Here is a 23,710-nt window from a genome sequence, read left to right on the forward strand (position 1 = left end):
GGCCCACCTCGCGCCGTCGCTGTGGTTGTGCGCCTCCAAATAACGTGATACATGACGTCACGCCACGTGACACGATGACGTCACGACAGTGGAGAAACGGGGGCCCACCTCGCGCCGTCGCTGTGGTTGTGCGCCTCCAAATCAAGTGATACATGACGTCACACCACGTGACACGATGACGTCACGACAGTGGAGAAACGGGGGCCCACCTCGCGCCGTCGCTGTGGTTGTGCGCCTCCAAATTACGCGACACGATGATGCTTCGCATTCTCCAGGCTTAACCAAGTTAAGCCTCAGCCATTTTTTCTTACTTCATGTGCGTTTATATTTTTCCTTGTTCACCAGCTTGATAGAAACACTGATAAAGGGAACGCCCAGCTAACCTAAGAAACTCAAGATAGACCTTCAAGCTGTGCAGCTATAGCTTACCCTCATTTTTTATTTTTTTTTAATAGTTAACTCTTCACAAGTATATTTCGTACAGTATACTTATAAAATAATCCTAGTGTACGATTGTACTCCCTGCAATGATGGCTCACAGATTATGACGTTCTGTTTCAGAGAACAAGGACATGCGTTCGATTCTGCGGAGTGCCCCAAGCCCACGTTGTTGATTTCGTTCATAAAATTCACAAGTCAAATCAATATTAAAGCTTGTATTCAAAGTTCTTGATGTGTTTTGTATATCTTTCATGAACTTTATTATGCTCCGAGGATGTCCTCTCGCAGCTTTCCTTGCAATACATACCTGGTCGTATTATATATTTCAAAACGTTCCAATGCAGTGTATTCATAATAAAACAGCGCAACAGACGCCGTACCAGAGAAAGGAGAACACAGGACGAGCGCTGCACTCGTCCAGTGTTCTCTTTTCTGTGGTGCATCGTCTGTTGTGCTATTTTATTATAAATTCACACCAATTAGGCCAGCTCAACGTTTCAGTGCATTCACAATGGCATATCTTTCTGTGTATTCCTGTGGAAATATATAACTCGCACCGTTTTTTTTTGCGATGTAACGACGAAAGTTCTGTTCCTACTCTGTCTGTCTGTCTGTCTGTCTGTCTGTCTGTCTGTCTGTCTGTCCGTCCGTCCGTCCGTCCGTCCGTCCGTCCGTCCGTCCGTCCGTCTGTCTGTCTGTCTGTCTGTCTTCATTTTATTAATGTGCTCACTCATGTATTTGTCTGCGCATCTAACAATCCAGTTATCTCGACCTACTCGAAGACGTGAAACGCAATATCCTCAGGCGAGTGGAAAGAGGATCGCCACCACGGCTGCGAAAACTTTTCAGCAAGACGCTGTGCAGACATTCGACCCCGCTTCCTTCCTTTTTCTCTGTAACCGTAAACGAAAATACACACACGCACACACACGCACGCACGCACGCACGCACACACACACACACACACACACACACACATCTGGCGTCCTTATTTCGACATTTTATGGTGTTTTGACGCTGCCCAATCGAAATTCCGTTCCTTTAACAGCGACTGCAGGGCACTGACCCCGCCACCATTTTATGCTCCTCGTGCTTCTACGCACTCTTTCAGTGATGGGAATTCAGCACTATACCCTTATTACTCCGCACTATTGCTTGCGCAGACGAGAAAGGAAAAGAACATAAACCAGGTCTTTTTGTGTCTTTTATCGATTCTTTAGAAGAGTTTAGAGTTCCGCTTCATCTTGCCCCTTCCTCAATGTTTGTCTCATGATTGGAAAGTTTAGATAAAATTCAAATAAAGCCACAGGGTTGCCGCGCAGGCAAACAAGGAGACGCCGTAGAAGCTGCACCGTATAGAAGGAAAGAACGATGAATATAAAAACCTACGAAAGGCAAGAATATGAGATTCGTACGAATGTATGAATACAGAGGCAAGCACACGAGAATATAGACGGGAACCGTGACCTATTCCGGTCAGCCTGCTTCAGCAACCAAGAGCGCCTGCAGTGAGATTTCACTCTCTGATGTTGCGCCAGTAAATAGATCTTGTGCAACGACGTCCGCCTCGAGGCTTGACTGAAGCTTGAATTACGAGGTCTTGCTGATAACAAGCAGTGAGAGAAAGAAAGAAAGAGAGAAAGAAAGAAAGAAAGAAAGAAGGAAAGAAGGAAGGAAAGAAAGAAGGAAAGAAAGAAAGAAAGAAAGAAAGAAAGAGAGAAAGAAAGAAAGAAGGAAGGAAAGAAAGAAGGAAAGAAAGAAAGAAAGAAAGAAAGAAAGAAAGAAAGAAAGAAAGAAAGAAAGAAAGAAAGAAAGAAAGAAAGAAAGAAAGAAAGAAAGAAAGAAAGAAAGAAAGAAAGAAAGAAAGAAAGAAAGAAAGAAAGAAAGAAAGAAAGAAAGAAAGAAAGAAAGAAAGAAAGAAAGAAAGAAAGAAAGAAAGAAAGAAAGAAAGAAAGAAAGAAAGAAAGAAAGAAAGAAAGACACAGCAGCTTGCATAGTGCTCCAATGATGATGTGTATGGAATACTCTTAGCAGGAATGATGAAAGTAAAGAAGAAGGTAAAGCCATTCCTCTTCCTTGACTAAAAGGCAACCGGTTAGCAACGGATTAGCAAACAGCAACAGATTAGCAAACCGATTAAACAGCAACCGGTCAGCAAAAAAATTTCTTTTCGGTGAAAATCTCACAAAAGAAGCCCTATGCCAGAGAAAAATCGAACTCAGCACTTTGTGTTGTTGTCGTTGTTGTCGTCGTCATTTTTTGTTGCTCTTATTCCTGTTGTAGTTGTTGTTAATGTGGTTGTTGTTGTTGTTAACGTTGTTGTTGGTGGTGTTGTTGCTGCTGCAGCTGCTGCTGTGGTTAAGCTCCAAAATGCTCTTTATGATTGTTTGCTCTTACATTCACCGTTGTTTTCACTCTTGTTCTTTGTATTTATTTGCAAGAAAGCCTGAGCGGGTCCTTCAATAAAAAGGGAGTCTGGGCGGTACGAACATTCCTACATCACGTATTTGCAATAGGATCTGTTGCGGACTTGATCCCCAGGGTTCTAATTTCACGAAAGAAGCACCACTTTCCCAGCTGTATAATTTTCTTCCTCATTATATTCGTCGCTTCCCACAATTGTCTTCGGACCTACTTCAAAAATATACGGAGAAAAATACTGATTTCACGGTAGGAGCTTAGTCACTCAAGCGCGTTTCAGTTTCTGCCTTGTATTTGTCCGGGACTGCTTCCTCTCCATCCAGGTTCTTTCGAAGCACAGCAGTCCCTTCTTTTCAAGGCACTACATTCTTTAAGAAATACTCCTCACCTCTAGATCACGCAATAAAGTACGCCGAGAACTGAACAATACTTTGAGGAGATTGTAAACTTTAGGTTTGGTTTAGTTTATTGGGGTTTAACGTCCCAAAGCAACTCAGGCTATGAGAGACGCCGTAGTGAAGGGCTCCGGAAATTTCGACCACCTGGGGATCTTTAACGTGCACTGACATCGCACAGTACACGGGCCTCTAGAATTTCGCCTTCATCGAAATTCAGCCGCCGCGGCCGGGATCGAACCCGCGTCTTTCGAGCCAGCCGCCAAGCGCCGTAACCACTGAGCCACCGCGGCGGGGCTGTTGTAAACTTTAAGAAGCCCACTATTCAGTGCAGGAACACTGGTTCGGATAAAAATTAATAGGACAATGATTTGTTATTTTATTATAAAATATAAAGGAAAACAAAGTCCTTTTTTATTTTTTCGTCACTCCACATAAACCGCGTCCTGTTAAGAAAGCAGTTATAAAGCTGCCAGGATGCTTGACTAATCTATTTCAGCCTGTGCGTTCCCAAGCGCATACGCAGCGTTTCTAGCAAGCCAGCGTTGTTGGAACCCTTTAGTACGGAAAGACGAGTGCTGTACATTGCTCAGGATCACCCTCACAATCGACCGCTGACGGAGAACAGAGTCCTTGGACGGTGACTCCCGGGGGACCTTAGCTCCGAAGATCTGCCATGCTTCATTTCCCGTAGCTAACTTTCTACATTCATCTTTTACACCTTCCTTCCTCTACTCGCCACGGTGGCTAAGTGGCTATGCCATTCGGCTGCGAAGCCCTAGGTCGCGGGATCGAATCCCGGCCGTAGCAGTCGCATTTCTACGTATTCGCTTTCATCGTGTCCTCCCGTGCCCAGCATCCAAACGGAATACTCCTCTTGTTAACCATCATGCCTTACTCTCTGTTCTTTCTCCCCAACGTTTCGAAATCCCACAGGGTAGCATGGAATAAATTAGGAAGGGTATAGCGACAATCGGAGTCGAATGCCTAGTGGCGACGTCTAACAGTTGTCCCAAAATTGGGTTGTCGTGCTATTACTACTCGGCCTGCCGGCAACGCGAAGGGCTGGGGCAATAACGCAAAGGGATTCCCTCGAGACGCCACGCGACATATAAACCTCACAGAGTAAGGCTTGTAAGGACAGGGTATAAGCGGCAAACGAAGAGAAAGGCAGGACGTGAGCAAGGACGGATACAATGAGTGTAAAAGACAATCGCTGGAGTGCATCTTTGTAACACAAATAAAGGCGGATGAGCCGCGTTGTCCCGAAAGCAAACCGGGCACGAACAGCCATCTTCGCGGAGGACACAAAGCTCCCTCCCTAGGGGCAAGAAAGAGAAGAGGGAACCACGGCAATGCCGAAATAACAAGCGGCTTCCATAGCGATAGTGCTCGCGAGTAACAGAGGCTAGATGCTGCGTGTTTAGGTGCGCCACAAAAAAAAAGATAAAGAGAAGAAAGAAATAACTGCGTTTTGCGCGAGCTTCTCTTGTGACGGCAAGATAAAAGGGGAAGCAAGGTGCTTGTTCGCAGAAACAACAGGCAAGAGCCTAGGCTTATATAAAAGTTGTCGCATTTGTGGCACAGAATAAATCTAAATAGAAGAAAAGTAATGCATCGGAGGCGCGTCATTTCCCCCTGTACCATGCACGTTGAAACTGCAGATAGACGAGCCGTCGATAGACCAGGCAGGTTTCTTCGCGTGAGGGCCTCAGGTCCTTCATCGGATCAGCTGTGGCTCGCTTGGGAGGAGGAGCCGCTATTGGCTGGGGAGCGACTGTTGCTAAGAAAGAGGTAAAGATACAAACAACAAAAACAATCGAAACAAAAAGAAAATCAAAACAAATGCCTCAGCAGGGGACGTGCATATAAGATGGCTCCTTGTCAACGAGTCACACGGTGTATGACGCCGTTGGGCCGCTTATAGTTGGGCTTCATCATATTGACGCCCCAGCTGTCGAAAAACCGAGCCCCGCCTGTCTGAAGCTACTGCCCGGCAACTGAGGCGCAAAACGCGGCCACCTCAGCTACGTAAGCGCCTTACACGCGGTTTACGGGAGAGGCTGCATGCCCTTTATACGAGAATCAATGGACAAGTATGGCAAGCATCGAAAAAAGGGCTTCCAAGTGTGCTCTGGGTGACTACCAAGCTGTTGTGCACTTCCTTCGCTGTGTCTTCCAGTAATTTATCTTTTTTTACCTCATAGTTTACATTTAGTTCCCTTTTTGTCTTGCCTGGGCCACTGGACTGGTTTTTATTTCTTTCGCTCTTGCAGTCCCAGGTAAGCTTCTCTTATTTCTGGCCGGTGAAGTTAGCGCTCCACAAATCGAACAATAGGAATGAGCACAGTTAAAGGCGCTAAAACTTGATCCCAATAAATACATCAGCGAGGACAGCAGCAAGTTTAACTGAGCTACCGTTATTTCATTCCCTGTGTGCCGTGTACAGGTTCGGGGGGAAAGAGCAAAACAAAGCAAAAATTATGAGGACACTTAAGCATCATTACCTATGACAATGAGATATCATAGCGCCTCCATGCGACTGCAACTGTGCTGCCAACGTACCATCCGATACATAAAGGCAATGCACATATACTGACGTCTCCATTTGCGGGCATATTTCACAGCGCGACGGTCCTGCTTCTGGCTCTATGCCAGCGGAGAGCTTGGCACGTCCGCACATGACCGAGCGCAGCTGCTGTCAGCCGCTTCGCCCACCGCGAGCCTCAGTTGATAACGTGGTGCGTGACGTCACGCCACTGTCGGCCAGTAAGTGACGGAATACGGTTACATGCCCTTGCTGATGAGGCTTCTATTGCTATCGAGATAAAAGCATTTCCGCTGTTTTAGAGCGACAGCTGTATGTGGCATTTCCAGCGAAATCACGGGGTCGTCGTCGTCGCCGTCCGCCCACAAGCCACCATGGACAACCTATCGGACGAACGGCGTAATAGGTGCAGCGAGTCGTGACTGCGTACGCGAACCTGACCGTTACAGTGTGCGCGACCATGCGTCACGCTTACCTTGCACCCCTACTCTGATACTACATGACATGGTAACTGCACTCACCTACCCCAAAGCTTTCAGCCAAGGGCATTCACTGGAGTTTACCTAATGCCGGTATACCTGGATAAGCTTAAAGGGCAACTCCGGCGCTTTTTATACCTCCCTCATTTTACTCAAACTTTCACGGTTGCAGTTTTTTTTCTTCCTTTGTGACAAGTTTCAAAGCGGGGCGGTGTATAATAGCGAAAGCTCTACTCCTCCCGTACAAAGCTGAAGGTCATGTGGCTATGAAATTTAACCTTCAAACCCAGGAGGAGCGGAGGTTTGGCCCTGACGTCATGCCACGCGACACGCCACGCCCCGCCACAGTTGCGCACGTTGAGCCAACGGCGCTCGCTCGCCCAGCAACTATCGAATCACGTGACTCGCTGCGCCTCGCCATAGCTGCGTATGCAGGAGCCGACGGCATTCTCGCAGCTGCCAGAAATAGCGTGACGCGCCGTTCGCTGTATAAAAGCGTGTGGCGTGTGCTTACCTTCACGCAAAGCCATGGACGAGCAACGTGCCGGAACTATAGTGATTCGACGACGCGTCGTCACCGTCAAGCGGAATCTGATGATCTTTACGATACGGAAAGGCGTCATAATGGATAACCATGCTTAACAAGGCTTTCGCTCGTGTTACTAGGCTCAGCCGGGTTGAACCACAGCAATGAATTTTAAAATTTCCCCTTTCGAGGCCTCAATCGGGAGGTTTCTGCGGGCAACCATGTGTGTGTGACGTCACTGGGCACAACGCCGTCGGTATTCGTGCTGCGTTTGCTGAAGGACAAAATTTTGAGCTGGCTTTTGGTCAGTTCAGACAAATAAGGACTCAAGCTCTAATTTACAATCACCAGTTTGGCCAATCAATGCGCTCATGGTCGGTTTGGTGACAGCATCCGTCACGTCATAAGGATGGTGTGCCATGACGTCATCGTTTGATCGAAAACCACATTCGGTTTCGGTTTCCTTGTTTTTTACTTTTCGATTACTTCGATTGGAATCTTGAAAAACATTTTTTTTTTGTAGCGGAAGGAATGTAATCTGATTATAAAAATGCTCAAAAACACCCCGCAGTTGGCCTTTAAAGCCACCCCTCGTAAGGCATGCCCACAATTAGTGAACACTCCGACTGGCTTCAGCATTTCGCTCCACCCCAGCTGTCGCTGACGCTCGCGTTACCACAAAGGTAAACGGCCGGTGATTTTTTTTCTTTCCTGCTATACCCTCTTACATAACCTTTTTTTTTGTTATCTATTCATTTGAATTTCTTTTTTTTTCTCATCTCTATGTATGCACGGCATTATTCCTCCACTTGAGTCCTTGTGATTCCTGTACTACAAGTTCGAAATGCCGGAACAAGAACAAATGAGTGCTTCACTGAGGGCCCTTTATCTCGCCTCGCTTTTTCTGGACCTTCTTTTTCCCTGAGCTTGTTCCTTGTCTTAGTTTTACCTGTCGAGCTGCGATCGTTTACGGTGGAGAACGACATTCGTTCTCCAGAGTAAAGAACCCAGGCGGACCCTACGGTCTTCCTCCACACACAACGATGCACTCCCCTTTTTTTACCAGCGGCAGCGCTGCTCTTATTACCAGGATTTATCTTTCCCTGCACCCTCTGCGTCGTGTTCCTCGCCAGTCTGTTGTCGCTCGTTTTCTTCGAGATTTCTTCCGACGTACGATGAGCACTCTTCCTTCCTAAAGTCGATGCTCCGCCATCCCACCTTCGCTTTCCATCGTTGGCGAGAGCGTCTCGAGCAATGGGCGCTAATAAATATGGACTAGCTGGGAGCTTCCGGCGTGACCCACATCTTTCTGCTGAGTCTGAAATTTCTCAGGCCGCCTGCCCGCTCGTTTTGCGTGACTTCCTAAAGGCGAGTGCCTGAAAGCATTCATGACTCTTTTTCGAGCATTTTTAAGTGTGACAGTGCGAATGCGAACATGAGAATGAGCCTTTAATCAGATGTTTTAGGGAGCCAGCAATTAATTGATTGACTGGCTGACCGACCGACCAACGAATTGATTGATTGATTGATTGATTGATTGATTGATTGATTGATTGATTGATTGATTGATTGATTGATTGATTGATTGATTGATTGATTGATTGATTGATTGATTGATTGATTGATTGATTGATTGATTGATTGATTGATTGATTGATTGATTGATTGATTGATTGATTGATTGATTGATTGATTGACATTTAAAAAGCTAGTCAGGCAGAAAAGTCTAGGCATTTAAAAAGCGGTCCCTTTTCCTCTCAGGTTTTGACGCAGCAGTTCCAAGTGAGTTCTACCCACAACTCACTGTGACGAAAGCGCATCCCACAACATACACTCTCGACGTCAGCATCTTTACGCCATTGCCATGCGACTTCGCATTTGCAAACGGGATTTTCGTGGCACATCAGAAGACTCGCAAGCAGTTTTCTCCGCCCAGTTCATTCTCCCACTCAACACTCTTCTCGGCTGTTCTTGCATCCCACGCGAAAAATAGGGACCCAATGGAGCCTGAAAAACGTGTGCGGGTCGCACGAATTGACTGCGAATGGCTTCGAGTACAGGGGAAGCCACTCTGGGCTCAAAAAGCTTGCGTACAGCGTGAAACCCTTTACGATCCAGAAAATACTGCCCCGCGCCGCCCCCGTGTTTGCCGCAGAATGCAAATATCGCGCGATATTTGAGTTTCAGCGAGAAGAGCTTGTTTCTTTGCTGCTCCATAACGCTGTTACGATTCGTGCGTCAAGGCGACGTAAGAAGCGTTTTGCAAGCATTAACTGGCATATGTTGTATTACACGTTCCATATCAAAGCAGCTCTTTGCGTGACACCTTGTTTGCGTGTTGCGCATCCGCAATGCAATGTTCTTTTGCTGTTTCTTTAGGAGTGGCGCTTGCATTCACAAAGTAGCATAGCTCGCCTTCTATTCTTCCCACTAATGTCTGTGATATTTCGCAAAGCGATGCTTCATAGAGTATTACTCAACCGATGATGTAAGCTAGGTGCCCGATTTTTCCGCCAGGCTTAGCAGCTCTAAGCAAATTTTCTAGCTGCAATGCTTCTGTAGCGTAGAGGAGGAGACGGCTAGTTTAGGCAGCTTCTCAGTCAAAAAAAAACAATGCCGTCTGTGGCGCCGTAGGAGCGATATTTTTCAACCTAATTTGATTAAATAACAACACCGTAGTGCATGAATTATTCGTACCTACAGAAAAAGAAGCTGGGATCGACTCTTCGTGAACCTTGACGAAATGCAGTGCCCTATGCGGTTTACCCTCGTCACAAGTGTTTTTCCGTCCAAAAAACGCCAAAAAATTCAGTCTGATCAGACCGTTGCCGCTTCTCATGAAAACTTGCACCCTCAAGGCATTGTTAATTAGTGTAATATATGATAAACAGTATTCTTACTATGCGAAATTCAAAGCAGGTTCATAAAAACTACCATGCAATACATCTGCACTGCAAATTGCCCTTTTTATTAAAGGAATTATTCACTTGAATAAAATACACATTTTCTTCAAATGAACTATAGTTTGGAAATTGAAAGTGGAATGAGAACTTGACTGCCAAGCACGCTTCTCGCTGCTGTAGCAGAGCTTATCTTGCCTCGCCCTTGGTTTCACATCACAATTAAAGTTCCATCTTCTTGTTTCAGTTTAAATCTTTTTTTTTCTTCGTCTTCTTTTTAAGAGTCCCTTCTCGATGACGGCGCTCATTGGCTGAGTGGACTGGCAGAGACCAAAGCTACTTCCCAAGGATGGCACCAAAGCAAGCTTTGGATGATCGATCCTTCATCCAACACCACACCAATGCCGCAATCTCTTTCCGACAGGGAGTCCGTGTGTCACCACACGGCAAGAGCGGGCGATTCTGCTGCGCATCACACAGCCGGTTGGGGACGTCTTCATCACTCCTGTGCTGTTTGGCCCGGCCAGTCTTTGCTTGGTTGACTCCTGAATGGAAACCGCCAAACAAGAATGAAAAAGAAAGGAGTGGCTGCAAACATTGAAGGAAAAAACGTCTTGTGAAGGAATGGCCGTCTGGGGTGCGAAGTGCGGATCGAAGTTCCCGGAAACAGGAGGCAAAGACAAGCAATCATTAAGCTGCCGCTGTCTCCGACGCAATATATAAGGAAGGGGTGAATGGACGCCGGTGGAAGACAAAGAGAAGCAAAGAGAAGCAAATAGAAGCAAAGGCAAGGGAAAAAGATATGAAGGGTGAACAACCATTGAGTTCACGGAAGCGACAGCCCCCATGAGGTTCTGAGCTGCGCCTCTATGAAGCGAGTTCTTGCAAACAGGGGTGCTCGTTTCGATGAACGTGAAAAAATTCTGCCGTGTAATGGAAACGTTATAAAGTGACCTGCGCTTAAATATGGTCTGTATGCGCAGCAGTACCTCGAAAAATCTATGCAAAGAAAAATACCGTCGTTTCAGAGGAAAGGTATAATAAGCTAAAGCGTGATACTATGGTATTCGTTCTGCATAATCACTCTCTCTTTTCTCCTTTTCATATCTCCTCTCTCTATGTCTGGTATCTCCTTTTTCTTGTCCTATCATATCTCCTCTTCCTCATATGTACATTATAGGACCTTTTTTTTTGCCTACACTGGCTACACTAGTGAAACTAGTGTAACCAATGTATCATGATTTCATGATACACTTGCTACACTAGTGTATCCAGTGTAGGTAAAAAGAATGGCCCTTTTGTCTCTCGTATCTCTTCTTATATATGAATTTTTCCTCCCATAGCTCCTCCCTTTGAAACCTCCTCTGCCCTATCGCCTGTCTCTCATATATCCACTTATTCGTATACAACCTAGAGCTAGCTCTCCTTCACAATTACTGTTTATTTTCAAACATTTGCTGATTTTATTGCAAAGCCTTAAGCAGGAGCGGAGTACAAGTTAACATTTATTTTCAGAATAAAAACAAAATCCGCGCAGAGCACGTGACACAGCACACAAAGAAATAAATTCGAACAACAACATTATGCAATGCAAGATAACACCTCGCGTGAGGATTTCACGAAATGGTCACTGGAAATAAATGTTCAGATGACCTAAAACTATTAAGAGCTTTCAGGCAACGCCGTAAACGATAAAATAGTTGAGGCCTCTACAATATTAGTATTGAGAGCATTCCACTCCCGTAGAGTCCGCGGGAAAGAGTAATTTTAAAAGTTATGGCAATTTATATTAACACTTCAAAGTTTCACCCTAAGTCCTAGTGCACAAACCTGCATGTCACGAAGTCTTGCAGCAATATTTCGCTGGAAAGTCATTCTCTATACAAAAATAACAAGAAGAGAATTCCGCTCGAGGAGGCCCTCAATCTTCCACAAGTGCACACGCACTCAACTGAGCACCGGCTTTCAAGTGGTTGTCCCAAATTGAAACGCTAAGCGCGCGGAAAGTGTCGAGTCTTTTTTTACCTTTTATTTCCTCCTCCATCAGGGCCTTTTTTTCCTCCCTCTCTGCTTGCAATATCCTAAAGTAATCGAAACGCCAGGAACACGCAGCAAAACAACCTTTACGTAATGGGTTATTCTTTTTCCGCTCGACGAAGTAATATAACCCTGGTGTATAAAGAGGGCTGAAAGCGAAAATGAAAGTTCGTGGTGTGCTTCAGGTACATGTATAACCTGCTTCCGAGAATCATTTATCAGCAGGGGCTCTCTGATTCGGAAACAATATGTCGGCAAAGCGTTGAGTGCTGCTGTACGATGGCGAAATTCTTAAGAGTAACCAGTCAGAAGGATTGCTCCGGGAAACACCCTGTGGAATCCCGTGTAGTAACCTTCGCACGGAGCACACGTCCTAACTTTAGAAAGAAAGGCAACGGTTTACTGCCAGACCCCTTTCGAAACCGCCTATTGAAAACTGAAGTGCTGCAGAAGTCTCAAAACACATGTTCCGCAGGGCCCTGTCGTGCAGCCCGCTGGCCCTAAAGATTTCAGCCTTTCTTTAGGAGGCGCCGTTGCAAGTAACGTCGTCGTCGACTTTCTATTAAGGCGAGAGCCTTTAATGCCTCATTGTTGTCGACAGAAGGTTGTCAGCAGAGGTGTCACGCTTTTCGGTTCGTCGAAATGGTTATGACATCAGAGTGCGCGGATTCGAAGTAACGAGGTCACCCACGGATGCCTGACGCCCCCTTTTGGAGCAGACGACAACTAATAAAATAGTTGTCGTCCGCTCCGAAAGGGGGCGTAAGGCGTCCGTGGGTGACCACATTACATACCTCATTACCGCGAACACAGCCATGGATACAACCGAACTCATGGAAGCAGCGAGAGTTGTGCTAAAGAACCAGTCAAAGTCGGCAGTCAAAGTGTGTAGTTGTAATGTGTAGTCAAAGTGTGTAGTCAAATAAAGCACTAGTACAGCACAAACAGCCTCGTAGTCAATGACAAACTACGCCAGGAAAGGCTTTCGCCTTGCAGCACTTTAGAGAGCCAAAATGTCCCTGAATTTTTTGTTGTATCTATTTAGAGATGTTACCGATTTCACATCGGCCATTTGTTCACCACGTCTCTCTTACAAATCAGCGCTTGGACACGATTTGTGCGGAAATCAAATTCTAATAAGTACTTCCGTTCTCACTGTCTTCGGCTGTGAGTCCATATTTGACCTTCGCAACGTCCGAAACGACAGGAGAACTGAATTCTTTATAAGCGGCATGAGCGCGATGGTCTGCACCCTACCTTTTTCCGATTACTGATACGCAGAACATGAAAATTCGTGATTGTGGTATGCCTGACGAATCGCAGAGACAAATTTTCACCGAGAGTTAATCTCATCGAGCTTGGCTGCCCTGTAGTTGCGCCGCGCTGTAAAATGACATCTTTCATATTCTGTAGACTATATTTTTTGTCGTGAAAACACGCACCAGCTGAAAATCTTAGAACGATAACAACTGAGTTAGACGGTACTGCCTTCTGAAGCTGCAACTGAGATCTGAAGCCTACAATTTTTCGTATAGCAACCTATGAGGCAGGTGGGCAACCTAGGTCACGTGACCTTGCGGCGTCATCACAACCTGCCCACAGTGGCAGGTGTCAGTTAAATTAATGATTGATCGCTCGGGAAGATTAACCTGGGTCACACAAGCCCCACCTGTGGCAGCACCTGCCATCCCAGGGCAGTGGCGCATCGCTTAACCGCTGCACCACTGCACCAGAAGAGGTATGAGGACTCCCAGAGATCTATGAATGCGAAGTAGAGAACGACCTTCTGCATATATGGGAATTAATCCATTAGACCTGCCAGGTCACAGATCAGCGCCAAAAATCTTAATTAACAATTAAGCTTCGCTAGGTGGACCAATTGCCGGTAGAGCATTTGCAAGGCTAATCACACCAGTAGCTGACAATTACCTGTGTTTCTCTCGCATTTCAATGCAGGAGAAATGCTAGAGGCCCGTGTACTGTGCGATGTCAGTGCACGTCAATAAACCCCAGGAGGTCGCAATTATCCAGAGCCTTCCACTACGGCGTCCCTCATAGCCCGAGTCGCTTTGGGACGTTAGACCCCATAAACCAAGTCAACCTCTACCTCTCAGCCTCAGCTCAGAATCAATGGCCACATACGGTGTATTTATATTGTGCCTTCCACCGAAGGTGTGAATTAAGAATTTGGATCGCGCGTCACTGCGCCCATGCAGGTTGAGCTCTGGGGGTGTATTGAGCGGTAGGGATTTTAAATTGACCTGCTTAAGGATCCTTACCCGGATGGGTTGCGTCTTCGCTCGTCCGGTTTCTGGAAAGGGTTAGCCTAGGCTGTTCAGCAAGGGACCATCCGTTAGGGTAGTGCTAATCCCAAGCAGCGCGTGTAATCGGCCCAGTATAGTAAATGGACAGTTTCACTCTAGACCTTTGTAGAACCGGTCTTTGCCAATATGTTTCCAATATTGGGCCAATAACCGGTGCTGCTTGGGTTATAATTCGAGTTACTGGGCTGCTACACAACCACATAAAAGGACATACCGCGAATGGAGGCCTGTGCGCTTACAGAGAGGAAACGAAAAGAAAGAATTACTTCGCTGAGTGCCTGGAATTATCCAATTCTCTGCTTTTCAGTTACGCCTGTGCATCATTTTAGTGGGAACTGCCTTCTTATTCAGAGGAGACCGACTTGTATTAGACACGGACACTGCCTAGGATATAGGCAATGCTACCACGATATGGAGTTCGGAAAAGCAGTGTGAGACGGAGAGAAAATACTCAAAGCAGATGAGCGCTGCCTCAACTGTTTCCTTCTGTATTTATTTCCTTCGGCGCTTTTGCGAATGAATGAATGAATGAATGAATGAATGAATGAATGAATGAATGAATGAATGAATGAATGAATGAATGAATGAATGAATGAATGAATGAATGAATGAATGAATGAATGAATGAATGAATGAATGAATGAATGAATGAATGAAAAACTTTATTGTTACAAGGGCTCTTTCTCTCAGCGTTGGTGGAGCCCTCAGTCCAGGGCCCCAGTGGCGAATATTCATTACGAACCAGCAGCTAGTCCGAACCCAAACCTTGGTAGTCGGTGTGACATGGCTACAGCGTTGGTCTGTTGGCCTGAGACACTGGTAGAGAATAGTTCGAGTCAGGGACGCTGGATCCTGAATCTGTAGGAACACGTGTAGGAGTGCGGATGTTCAATCGACAGCTGACCGCTCCCCCTTCGTTCCCTCTGTTCGCTCGCTGGTGAGCGCTATCTGCCGAGAATTTCACACGGCGACCTATGGCTGTCCGGAGCACCTTGCGCTGGACCAGACAAAGCGCGAGAATAGCTCTCGCTTCCTCGAAGCGACAGGCGAAATAAGATTTACGCAAGCCCTTATTTTCAACTCCTCTCTGTCTATTTCTATTATCTTTCTATCTATTATCTTTCTATTATCTTTTGCCCCATCGTTTACCCACGCAGAGCCTGCAGATTCCAGAATTATTGATTGACATCTGAAACTGCAGCTTCCTGTGAGACGCAATTGCTCAAGTGCGCGTAGAAACCGACCGTTTTCCGGGAACGCTCGTGGGCGGTTTCCGTGTATCGATTTGTGGCGAAAAATGGCGGAATTTTCAAGTCTTTACTTTCTTTTTCGATACTTTCCTTCCGCTATTATGCAATGATGCGAAACTCTCGGTGCCTTTAAATAAATCTAGAGGAAAAAGAACAAGGTGCAGAAGCGTGTAGTTATCATGCTTGCTCGTCCCGCTCAACACCCACGTTAAATTCTTTCCCATATCTCGTCTTTTGTTAAAATAAAAAACAATGGTAGAGCCATCCTCCCTTCTCTTTGTGTATTGGCGAAAAAGTTTTAGGGGACTGGTTGATGCCAGTTCGAGAAGGAGAAGAAAAAAATTAGAGGGTGCCTGATTATTATTATGCGATGACAGTGGGTTAGCATTAGGTGTTCTGCTTTATTTTAATTCGTTCTCTTCTACTTCTGATCTTCCCTTCATATTTTCTTATGTACTTTCCCATGAACTTCTTTGCTCATTAAAGGTTCGTTGAACAACTTTGCTGAGCGAACTGCGGAGAAACTTTGCTGTGCTCATTGTTGAGTCATTCGTAGTCATTGCCATTTTTGCTCAGTCATTCTTATTCATTCTCGTTTTTTGCTGAGTCATTCGTGGTCGTTAGAAATCTGTTATAATAAATTTTGCAAAGCTATTTGTTTTTAGGTCCTGCCTTTGGCAGCCACCTTCCAGCCTCTCCCTCCGCTCCCCAACAAGTGGAGAGGAGGATTTCCTCTCTCCCCTCTGGCACCTGCCAACCTTGGCAGGTGGAAGGTGGCAAGTGTACACAACACTAATCCCCCGGACGCCGGACTTTTCTATTGCGCTAGCGTTAAACCCCCAAACTCAAATTTCGCCGATGGTTGTCTGTCCTAAGCCACTCTCCGTGACCTTGAGGTTGCTCGGGAAGAGCAACCTGGGTCTCACAAGCCCCACCGGTGGCAGCACCTGCCATTGCAGGGCAGTATTGCATCGCTTAATCTCTTCACCACTGCGCCAGAAGTGGCGTAACTCCCTTTAAACAGATCACGCACAATCAATAATAGGCCGTATATTTACATACATAGCTTCAATTGGGCAGTTTTCAAGCTTCGCTACAAGAAATTTAGTCAAGCAGTCGTGTTTCTTCTATAAAGACGCACTAGATATACACACCGAAATGTTTAGTATTGTAGCATGATGAAGGTAATTGCCAGTAATATTATATCACTACAGGGAAGGTTGAATCTTCTGTGTCCAATGGTCATAACAATTGTTAAAAGTTTGTCTTTTCCACGTATCAAACCATGACACTGCAAAATTTAGAAAGGCTAAGCTGCAAAACGTCAGCCTCAGCTGAACGGCCAATGCACCTACAAACGAAACAGGTGTCTGCGCGAGGCCTTAAACTTAACGATAATCCCTAACTTATATCATTCATGTAGATGAATAACAGCAGCGGCCTCAAAGCGAACCTTACTGAGCGCCTGAAGTTTACCAAACGACCAGCGTGCACGTCTAACTCTGAGTACTATTTGTGGCTCCAGTGATACGTTGTTTATTGTAGTTAATCGCTGTTAATTCCATTAAGCTGTGACTAAACCCTTTAATCTGCCACCCCCTGCGATGGCACGCTGCAGGCCCAAAGTGATTAACCACTACGTCATTTGAATCGACCGACGTCATTGGCTGGAGGGCTTCCTTAGGTGGACATCTACCGCTTTGTTCTTGAGTTGTATTCGACTATTTCAGTGCCGCCGCGGCGGCTCAGTGGTTATGGTGCTCGGCTGCTCACCCGAAAGACGCGGGTTCGATCCCGGCCGCGGCGGTTGAATTTCTTTGGAGGAGAAATTCTAGAGGCCCGTGTATTGTGCGATGTCAGTGCACGTTAAAGTACCCCAGGTGGTCGAAATTTCCGGAGCCCTTCACTACCGCGTCTCTCATAGCCTGAGTCGCTTTGGGATGTTAAACCCCATAAACCAACCAACCGGCTATTTCAGTAAGCCGGGCAAGCAAGGATAGGCGATTGTAGTTGTGTGCACAAAATGAGAGAACCAAGTGTGTCCAGTCAGAGTCCAAGCCTTGGTCGCATTATGTACACTCCGTATTATAAGGCGCGGACCCCATATCTCACCAAACTGATGCACTGCATGATTAGAGATCAAGATATCCGTCATGCATGCCACGCCCGGTATATAAACATACTGCAGTTCTCTGTTTACCTGGGGAGCCAGTCTGTAGACAGTCATGTAGACGGTGCTACATGAAACTTAAGCAACGCCACTGAGCAAGGCCAGCGTGCAAGAGATGAAAGTATTAGAAATGATAATGATAAAATGGATGTAGATGGAGGTCAAATAAAGGACAGAGACCTGGACGACCACATACGAGGTACGGTCAAAGTCGCAGATGTTGAAATAAAAATTCAGGAAGGAAAGCTGCCGTGGTTTCGGCAAATAATGATAAACGACGGCGAGTACATTGAAAAAAGGGTCATCAAGCTTGATGTTGGTGGCGGTAGGACGATGCGGCAGAGTATTTAAGGGTGAAGAAGTTCAAGGATGAATGAGCTAAAAAAGAATACTAAGAGAACGCTTACGCTTCGCATTAAGAGTAAAAGCCATAGTGCCTTCTCCTCCTTTCTTATTTCTGTACTCATTTTCTTTCTCATTCCTCACCGATTACCAATCCACAATCGTATTAACGATCACAATCATTGATTATAATCACAATTGCCGATCACGTTATCGATTACCAATTGCCAGTCACAGTTATCGATTACCAATCCCCAATCACTATCTAGGCTTCACTGTACGAAGTACTACGCCAATAAATACTCATACGCATACACAGTGTTTGTGTAAGTTCAATGGAGCACCATAACATCGCCTTTTCATTCCGCGCAGTTTCGGACGCCTGATTAGAGTATTTATATTTTGTTTTATTTTTTTAATTACTATACCATCAGTGCACATCTGAAATACACATTACCAAGTTATACGCACCGCTCCGCGTTTACTAGGTGTCCCCTCTATCACGCTTGAACAAAAGGCCATTCGTGGCCTGTAATAAATACCATGTTAAAAAAAAAAACTTCGTGGCCTATGCGTTGTGTGTCTGCCTAACAGGCAGAGGGCCAGGTTTGAACCCCAATGCCGGCTTATTGTTTTATTAAATTACCGATATATTTTAAAATAATCTCATTAGATGAGCCTCGCCAACTTTTGGTTCATTTTGACCTTCCCGCAATGACTTTTGTGGTTTTTTTCCCGATTGACGCAGGACGACGGCAGGCGCTGGGTTTTCAGCTATCTCCTTACGCTATCCCATAATAGGGAGAAGTGAAAAGGGCTCATCGAAAACTGTAACACCATAAAAAAATATGGAGAAAGGTGTATGGAAGGACAAGTGTTATGCAGGGTCTCACCTGAGACTTTGCACAATTTTAAAAAATAGGAGTTTTGATTTAGAAGAGCGTTTTTTTTTTTTCGGCATAGCACTGTCAGCGGAGTAGTACATCAGACAGCTAAAACGTGCTAACTAGCAGGCAGGTTAACTAATATTTTACTTTTTAACTATTACCGTTATGCTCCCCAATTGTCGTGAGCCGTGTAGTCCACCGCAAGTAATATTCATATCAGTTTTTACAATTTCGAAAACACGTATGCCCTCGGCGCTGTAGCCAAACAATATTTGGCTATTTCGACATGTTACGTCCACTAAAGACGTTGCTTCACCTGCACGCTTCTTGAAAGCGCATGTATTTTGGCGCGATGTAGCCGTAATTTGTTGGGTCACAGCGCCGAGGGTAACTGCGTTTTCGGAGTTCTAAGAACTGATATGGATATAACTTACGGTGGGCTACACGCCTTTCAATAACTAAGAGTCTCAACATCAATCGTTAAAAAGTTAACGATTATATATTGATTTACCAGCCTGTTAGTTAGCACCTCTCAGCTGTATTCTGATGCACTACACCGCTGACAATGCTATGCCGAAAAAAAGCGCTCTTCTAACTGAAAATGCATATTTTTAATAACTGCGTAAAGTCTTAGGTGAAACACCCTGTATATAGAGTGTGCTCTCGGCGTTAGAAGCCGAAGATGATGAAGAAGCAGGTTGGCACATGTGAGAAGAGAGCAAGAAGGCGTGTACGACGCAACCTAGTCGAGCCCTCCGCCGAGCGCCCACAGGAGTTCGCACCACATGGCCAACGGGCTGCTTTCGACGCAGAGCAGCACCATCAGCCTGTCCGGCCGGCGGTCCCCCGGTGCCGCCCAGGTCGCCGTCGAACAATGCTCGCCCAGCGTCGTCACTCGAGAAGTAGAACGCTCGCAGGTGGGCTTTCTTTGCTGTATACACGTCCTGCATACACGTCTATTTCTAGGCCGCCAGCAACGACAGCCATAAATTTTATCGTGAGTGCCCGTTGCCCTCTTCCCTCTGTGCCATTATGGGCCGGGTTCATCTTCATCATCATCCTGGCCCATGTCTCTAAAATTAACCCTGTCCTTTGCCAGCTGTGCCCGCGAAATTCTTAATCTCATCCGCCCACCTAACTTTCAGCCACCCCCTGCTACGTTTGCCTTCTCTTGGAATTCACTCCGTCACACTTAAGGACCAACGGTTATCGTGCCTTCGCATTGCGTGCCCTGCTCAATCCCACTTCATCCTCTAAAGAAAGGCTCGTTCATAGAAGGTTGTGTTAACACGTTTTGGCGGGCTAGTTGGTTAAGCATCTTGAATAAACAGCGCGAACGAAGACGAGCACAAAAGACAAGAAAATGGACGACACAGCGCTGTGTCGTCCATTTTCTTGTCTTTTGTGCTCGTCTTCGTTCGCGCTGTTTATTCAAGAAGGTTGTGGCCAAGTACTACACCAGTGTGGCCAAATCTTGTTCCGGTGAGGGAGGGCGTTGTCGGTTCTAGTCACCGAGAGCAGGCCGCACCGCGGGTTAATTTGATAAAGTTCTTATGAAGTAAATGCAGGAGTATTTGACTGCTGCGTACTACAGCGGCTCCGTGTTCTCCAAAGACCCGTGTATAGCAATGACTTCAAACAAGGTAGTGCGCTAATCCCCAAAGCAGCAGACCGCATCATAACTATTATCAGGTATTCTCGTTGTTCATTATTTCTCGCGACAGTAGCGGACTTAAGTGTTGTGTCGTCCAGAGAAGATCGAATAAAAATCCTCCAGGCAAAACCGCTGGCCTGGTCGTCCTCGTATTACGCTCAGAGGTGGCATTTAGTCGTAATATTTGCTTTATACTACGTTTTGGTTGGGTATTTGCCTAAATCAATGAGTGAGTGAGTGAGTGAGTGAGTGAGTGAGTGAGTGAGTGAGTGAGTGAGTGAGTGAGTGAGTGAGTGAGTGAGTGAGTGAGTGAGTGAGTGAGTGAGTGAGTGAGTGAGTGAGTGAGTGAGTGAGTGAGTGAGTGAGTGAGTGAGTGAGTGAGTGAGTGAGTGAGTGAGTGAGTGAGTGAGTGAGTGAGTGAGTGAGTGAGTGAGTGAGTGAGTGAGTGAGTGAGTGAGTGAGTGAGTGAGTGAGTGAGTGAGTGAGTGAGTGAGTGAGTGAGTGAGTGAGTGAGTGAGTGAGTGAGTGAGTGAGTGAGTGAGTGAGTGAGTGAGTGAGTGAGTGAGTGAGTGAGTGAGTGAGTGAGTGAGTGAGTGAGTGAGTGAGTGAGTGAGTGAGTGAGTGAGTGAGTGAGTGAGTGAGTGAGTGAGTGAGTGAGTGAGTGAGTGAGTGAGTGAGTGAGTGAGTGAGTGAGTGAGTGAGTGAGTGAGTGAGTGAGTGAGTGAGTGAGTGAGTGAGTGAGTGAGTGAGTGAGTGAGTGAGTGAGTGAGTGAGTGAGTGAGTGAGTGAGTGAGTGAGTGAGTGAGTGAGTGAGTGAGTGAGTGAGTGAGTGAGTGAGTGAGTGAGTGAGCGAGCGAGCGAGCGAGCGAGCGAGTGAGTGTCAACTTTATTTATTCAAAAGGGAAGGGGGCAGCCAGGAAGAGAGTGAGGTGCTATGCGGGTAGGGCTCCGATACACTCTGAGCCCAATGCAGGATCTTGTCGTGGAGATCAGGCGCTGGGCTACGTAGGGCAACAATTAAAAACCCACATCGTATGCAGCGAGGCCGGCAGCGCCCTCTCTGTCCCCTGAAAGGTTAGGGAGCGCTTTTCGCTTCCCTTCCCGCGTTCGTCTGCTTTTGTCATTCTTCCGCCGACAAGAGGTGGCGCTGTCAGTCTAACTCTTGCGAAACACAGCCAGAGTCACGTAAAATGAAAGTAACTGAACGAAGCTGATCCGGATCATGACAGGAAAGTAACTAGAAGAATAATAACAGGGGGGAGCGCATTTGGCAGGTTGTCTCAGATCATGAATGGCAGTTTACCAATATCCCTTAAGAGAAAAGTATACAACAGCTGTATCATACCGGTACTCACCAATGGGGCAGGAACGTGGAGGCTAACAACGAGGGTTGAGCTTAAGTTGAGGACAACGCAGCGAGCTGCGGAAAGAAAAATGATAGGATTAACGTTAAGAGATCGGAAGCGGGCGGTGTGGGTGAGGGAACAAAAGCGGATTAATGGCATCCTAGTCGAAATCAAGAGGAAGAAGTGGGCTTGGGCAGGGCATGTAATTCGGAGGCAAGATAACCGCTGGTCCTTAAGGGTAACGGAGTGGATTCCAAGAGAAGGCAAGTGTAGCAGGGAGCGGTAGAAAATTAGGTGTGCGGATGAGATTAAGAAGTTTGCGGGGATACGGCGGCCGCAACTGGCGAAGGAGGGGGTTAATTGGAAAGAAATGGGAGAGGCCTTTGTCCTGCAGTGGACGTAGTCAGGCTGATGATGATTATGATGATGAACTGAACCGGTAGTTCTCGCGACAAATGGCTAGTTCGTTTGAGGTCTAACTGCGGCTGACATGTTTTTGCAATTACTGTAAAAAGGTAACAGCCGGTATTTTCAGGGATTGATGATTGAGGCAACGCCGTTACTCGTGAAGGGCTTACCTCTGAGAATTTCTAGTCGCTTTTGGTTTAGAGTGTGATTTGAATCTAGAGTACTTTGGACTAAAAAGCACAGAGCCCACACATTCTACGTAGCACATTCAACTAACAAGTATGTATACCTTCCTCACATATGTAGTGAGGTGTCACTGACAATGCTGACGAATAACGGAAATATTGCCCCACAACGCGCGCAGTTTCGGGACCAGCGGCGAGTGGCGACGGCCGCCATCGTTACCTGCGGCACGATCCTGATCGTCCTCATCATCGTCATGTACATCATCGTCTCCGGCTCCAACAGTCGGCCTCCACCGCCGCCCACCCGGAGCTCCACGACCGCGATGCCCGCCCTGCTAGCTGAGCTGCACCACCGTCCATCCAGATAACTGCCCCCTGGGGGCAAGCAAGCAAGCGGAACACCTCTTCAACGGCGTACGCGACAGTGCTACCAACACGTTTTTAACAAATGCAAATGATGTTAGACACAAAACACTGAGGTTACCATAGCGTGGATTCGACGATGTTGAAGCAAATAAATGAGTTCGCGAGGATGTGTGATGTTGTCAGTTAATATAAAGCTAATTCTTGTGATTTTTTTTAAATAAATGTCGTCCGCAATGGCTTGCAGTTTGTTGCTGAAAATATTTTCTTTCTATTTCAACCATCCCGTTTTGGGGAATTTTTGGAAAGGGTTCACTTTTATGTCCTGTATATTGGGGCTCAGTTTCCGTACAGTACTACGCAGCTGTGCGGGGCTTGCTTACTCGCCTATAATATGACATTTTATGGCACGGTAAAGAAATAAAATATTCTCAGAAGTGTCAACTACAGTGCATTTGATCACACTATAGAGGGTGTTCTAAATTAAGCGTTAGATTTTTCTCAATTCGGCATTGAGGGGTGCGTGCTCAGCGTCCGTCTCGGCTGTGGGAGGTCGTTGGTTCGAAGCCCACCGCCGGACACCCACCGGTAAAAACGAGCACAAGCGTCCGCCGGCCTGCCGACTGGCTTTATTAAAGGGATACTGAGGCGGTTTTCGAATCAGGCAATTTTTTAGGGTTTTGAAGAAGTGTCACCGCTGATCATGCTTGTGAAATTATTTTTTTCGATTTTGGCTAGAACAGTGGCGCAATCACCAATTGAAAGCGCGACTTTTAAATCTCCCGCGCACCGCGCAAGCGCAGGAAAGAACAGCGGAGAGGGAAAGCTCGTCCATGTCGGCCAACGTGGCGTCACGTTGAGGAGACGGGGATACTTCAGCGCACCCGAGTGAGCTTTCAGCGCACGTTATTTCTCGTGCTGTATGCGTTGTTCCTCGTACTGCGTGCGTTCTGACGTACAAAGCGTGTCAGCCGACCTTGAGAACCATGTTCAACACGAGGTACTACTCTGCGTTCGTGTCCACGAACAACTAC

At 46.4% G+C, this 23,710-nt stretch overlaps 1 protein-coding gene across 1 annotated transcript; it reads left to right on the forward strand.

The window, feature by feature from the left end:
• The first annotated feature begins 19,472 nt into the window (after positions 1-19,472).
• LOC149363783 (uncharacterized) lies at positions 19,473-22,681 on the forward strand. The gene is made up of 2 exons (XM_089569986.1): positions 19,473-19,637; positions 22,493-22,681. Exons 1-2 carry the CDS (start codon positions 19,506-19,508, stop codon positions 22,679-22,681), a joined length of 321 nt encoding a protein of 106 aa, XP_089426112.1. The 5' UTR covers positions 19,473-19,505.
• Positions 22,682-23,710: the final 1,029 nt, after the last annotated feature.

This window comes from Amblyomma mixtum, chromosome 2 (assembly GCF_055824585.1).
Source record: "Amblyomma mixtum isolate Tamu chromosome 2, ASM5582458v1, whole genome shotgun sequence".
Taxonomy (NCBI): Eukaryota; Metazoa; Arthropoda; class Arachnida; order Ixodida; family Ixodidae; genus Amblyomma; species Amblyomma mixtum.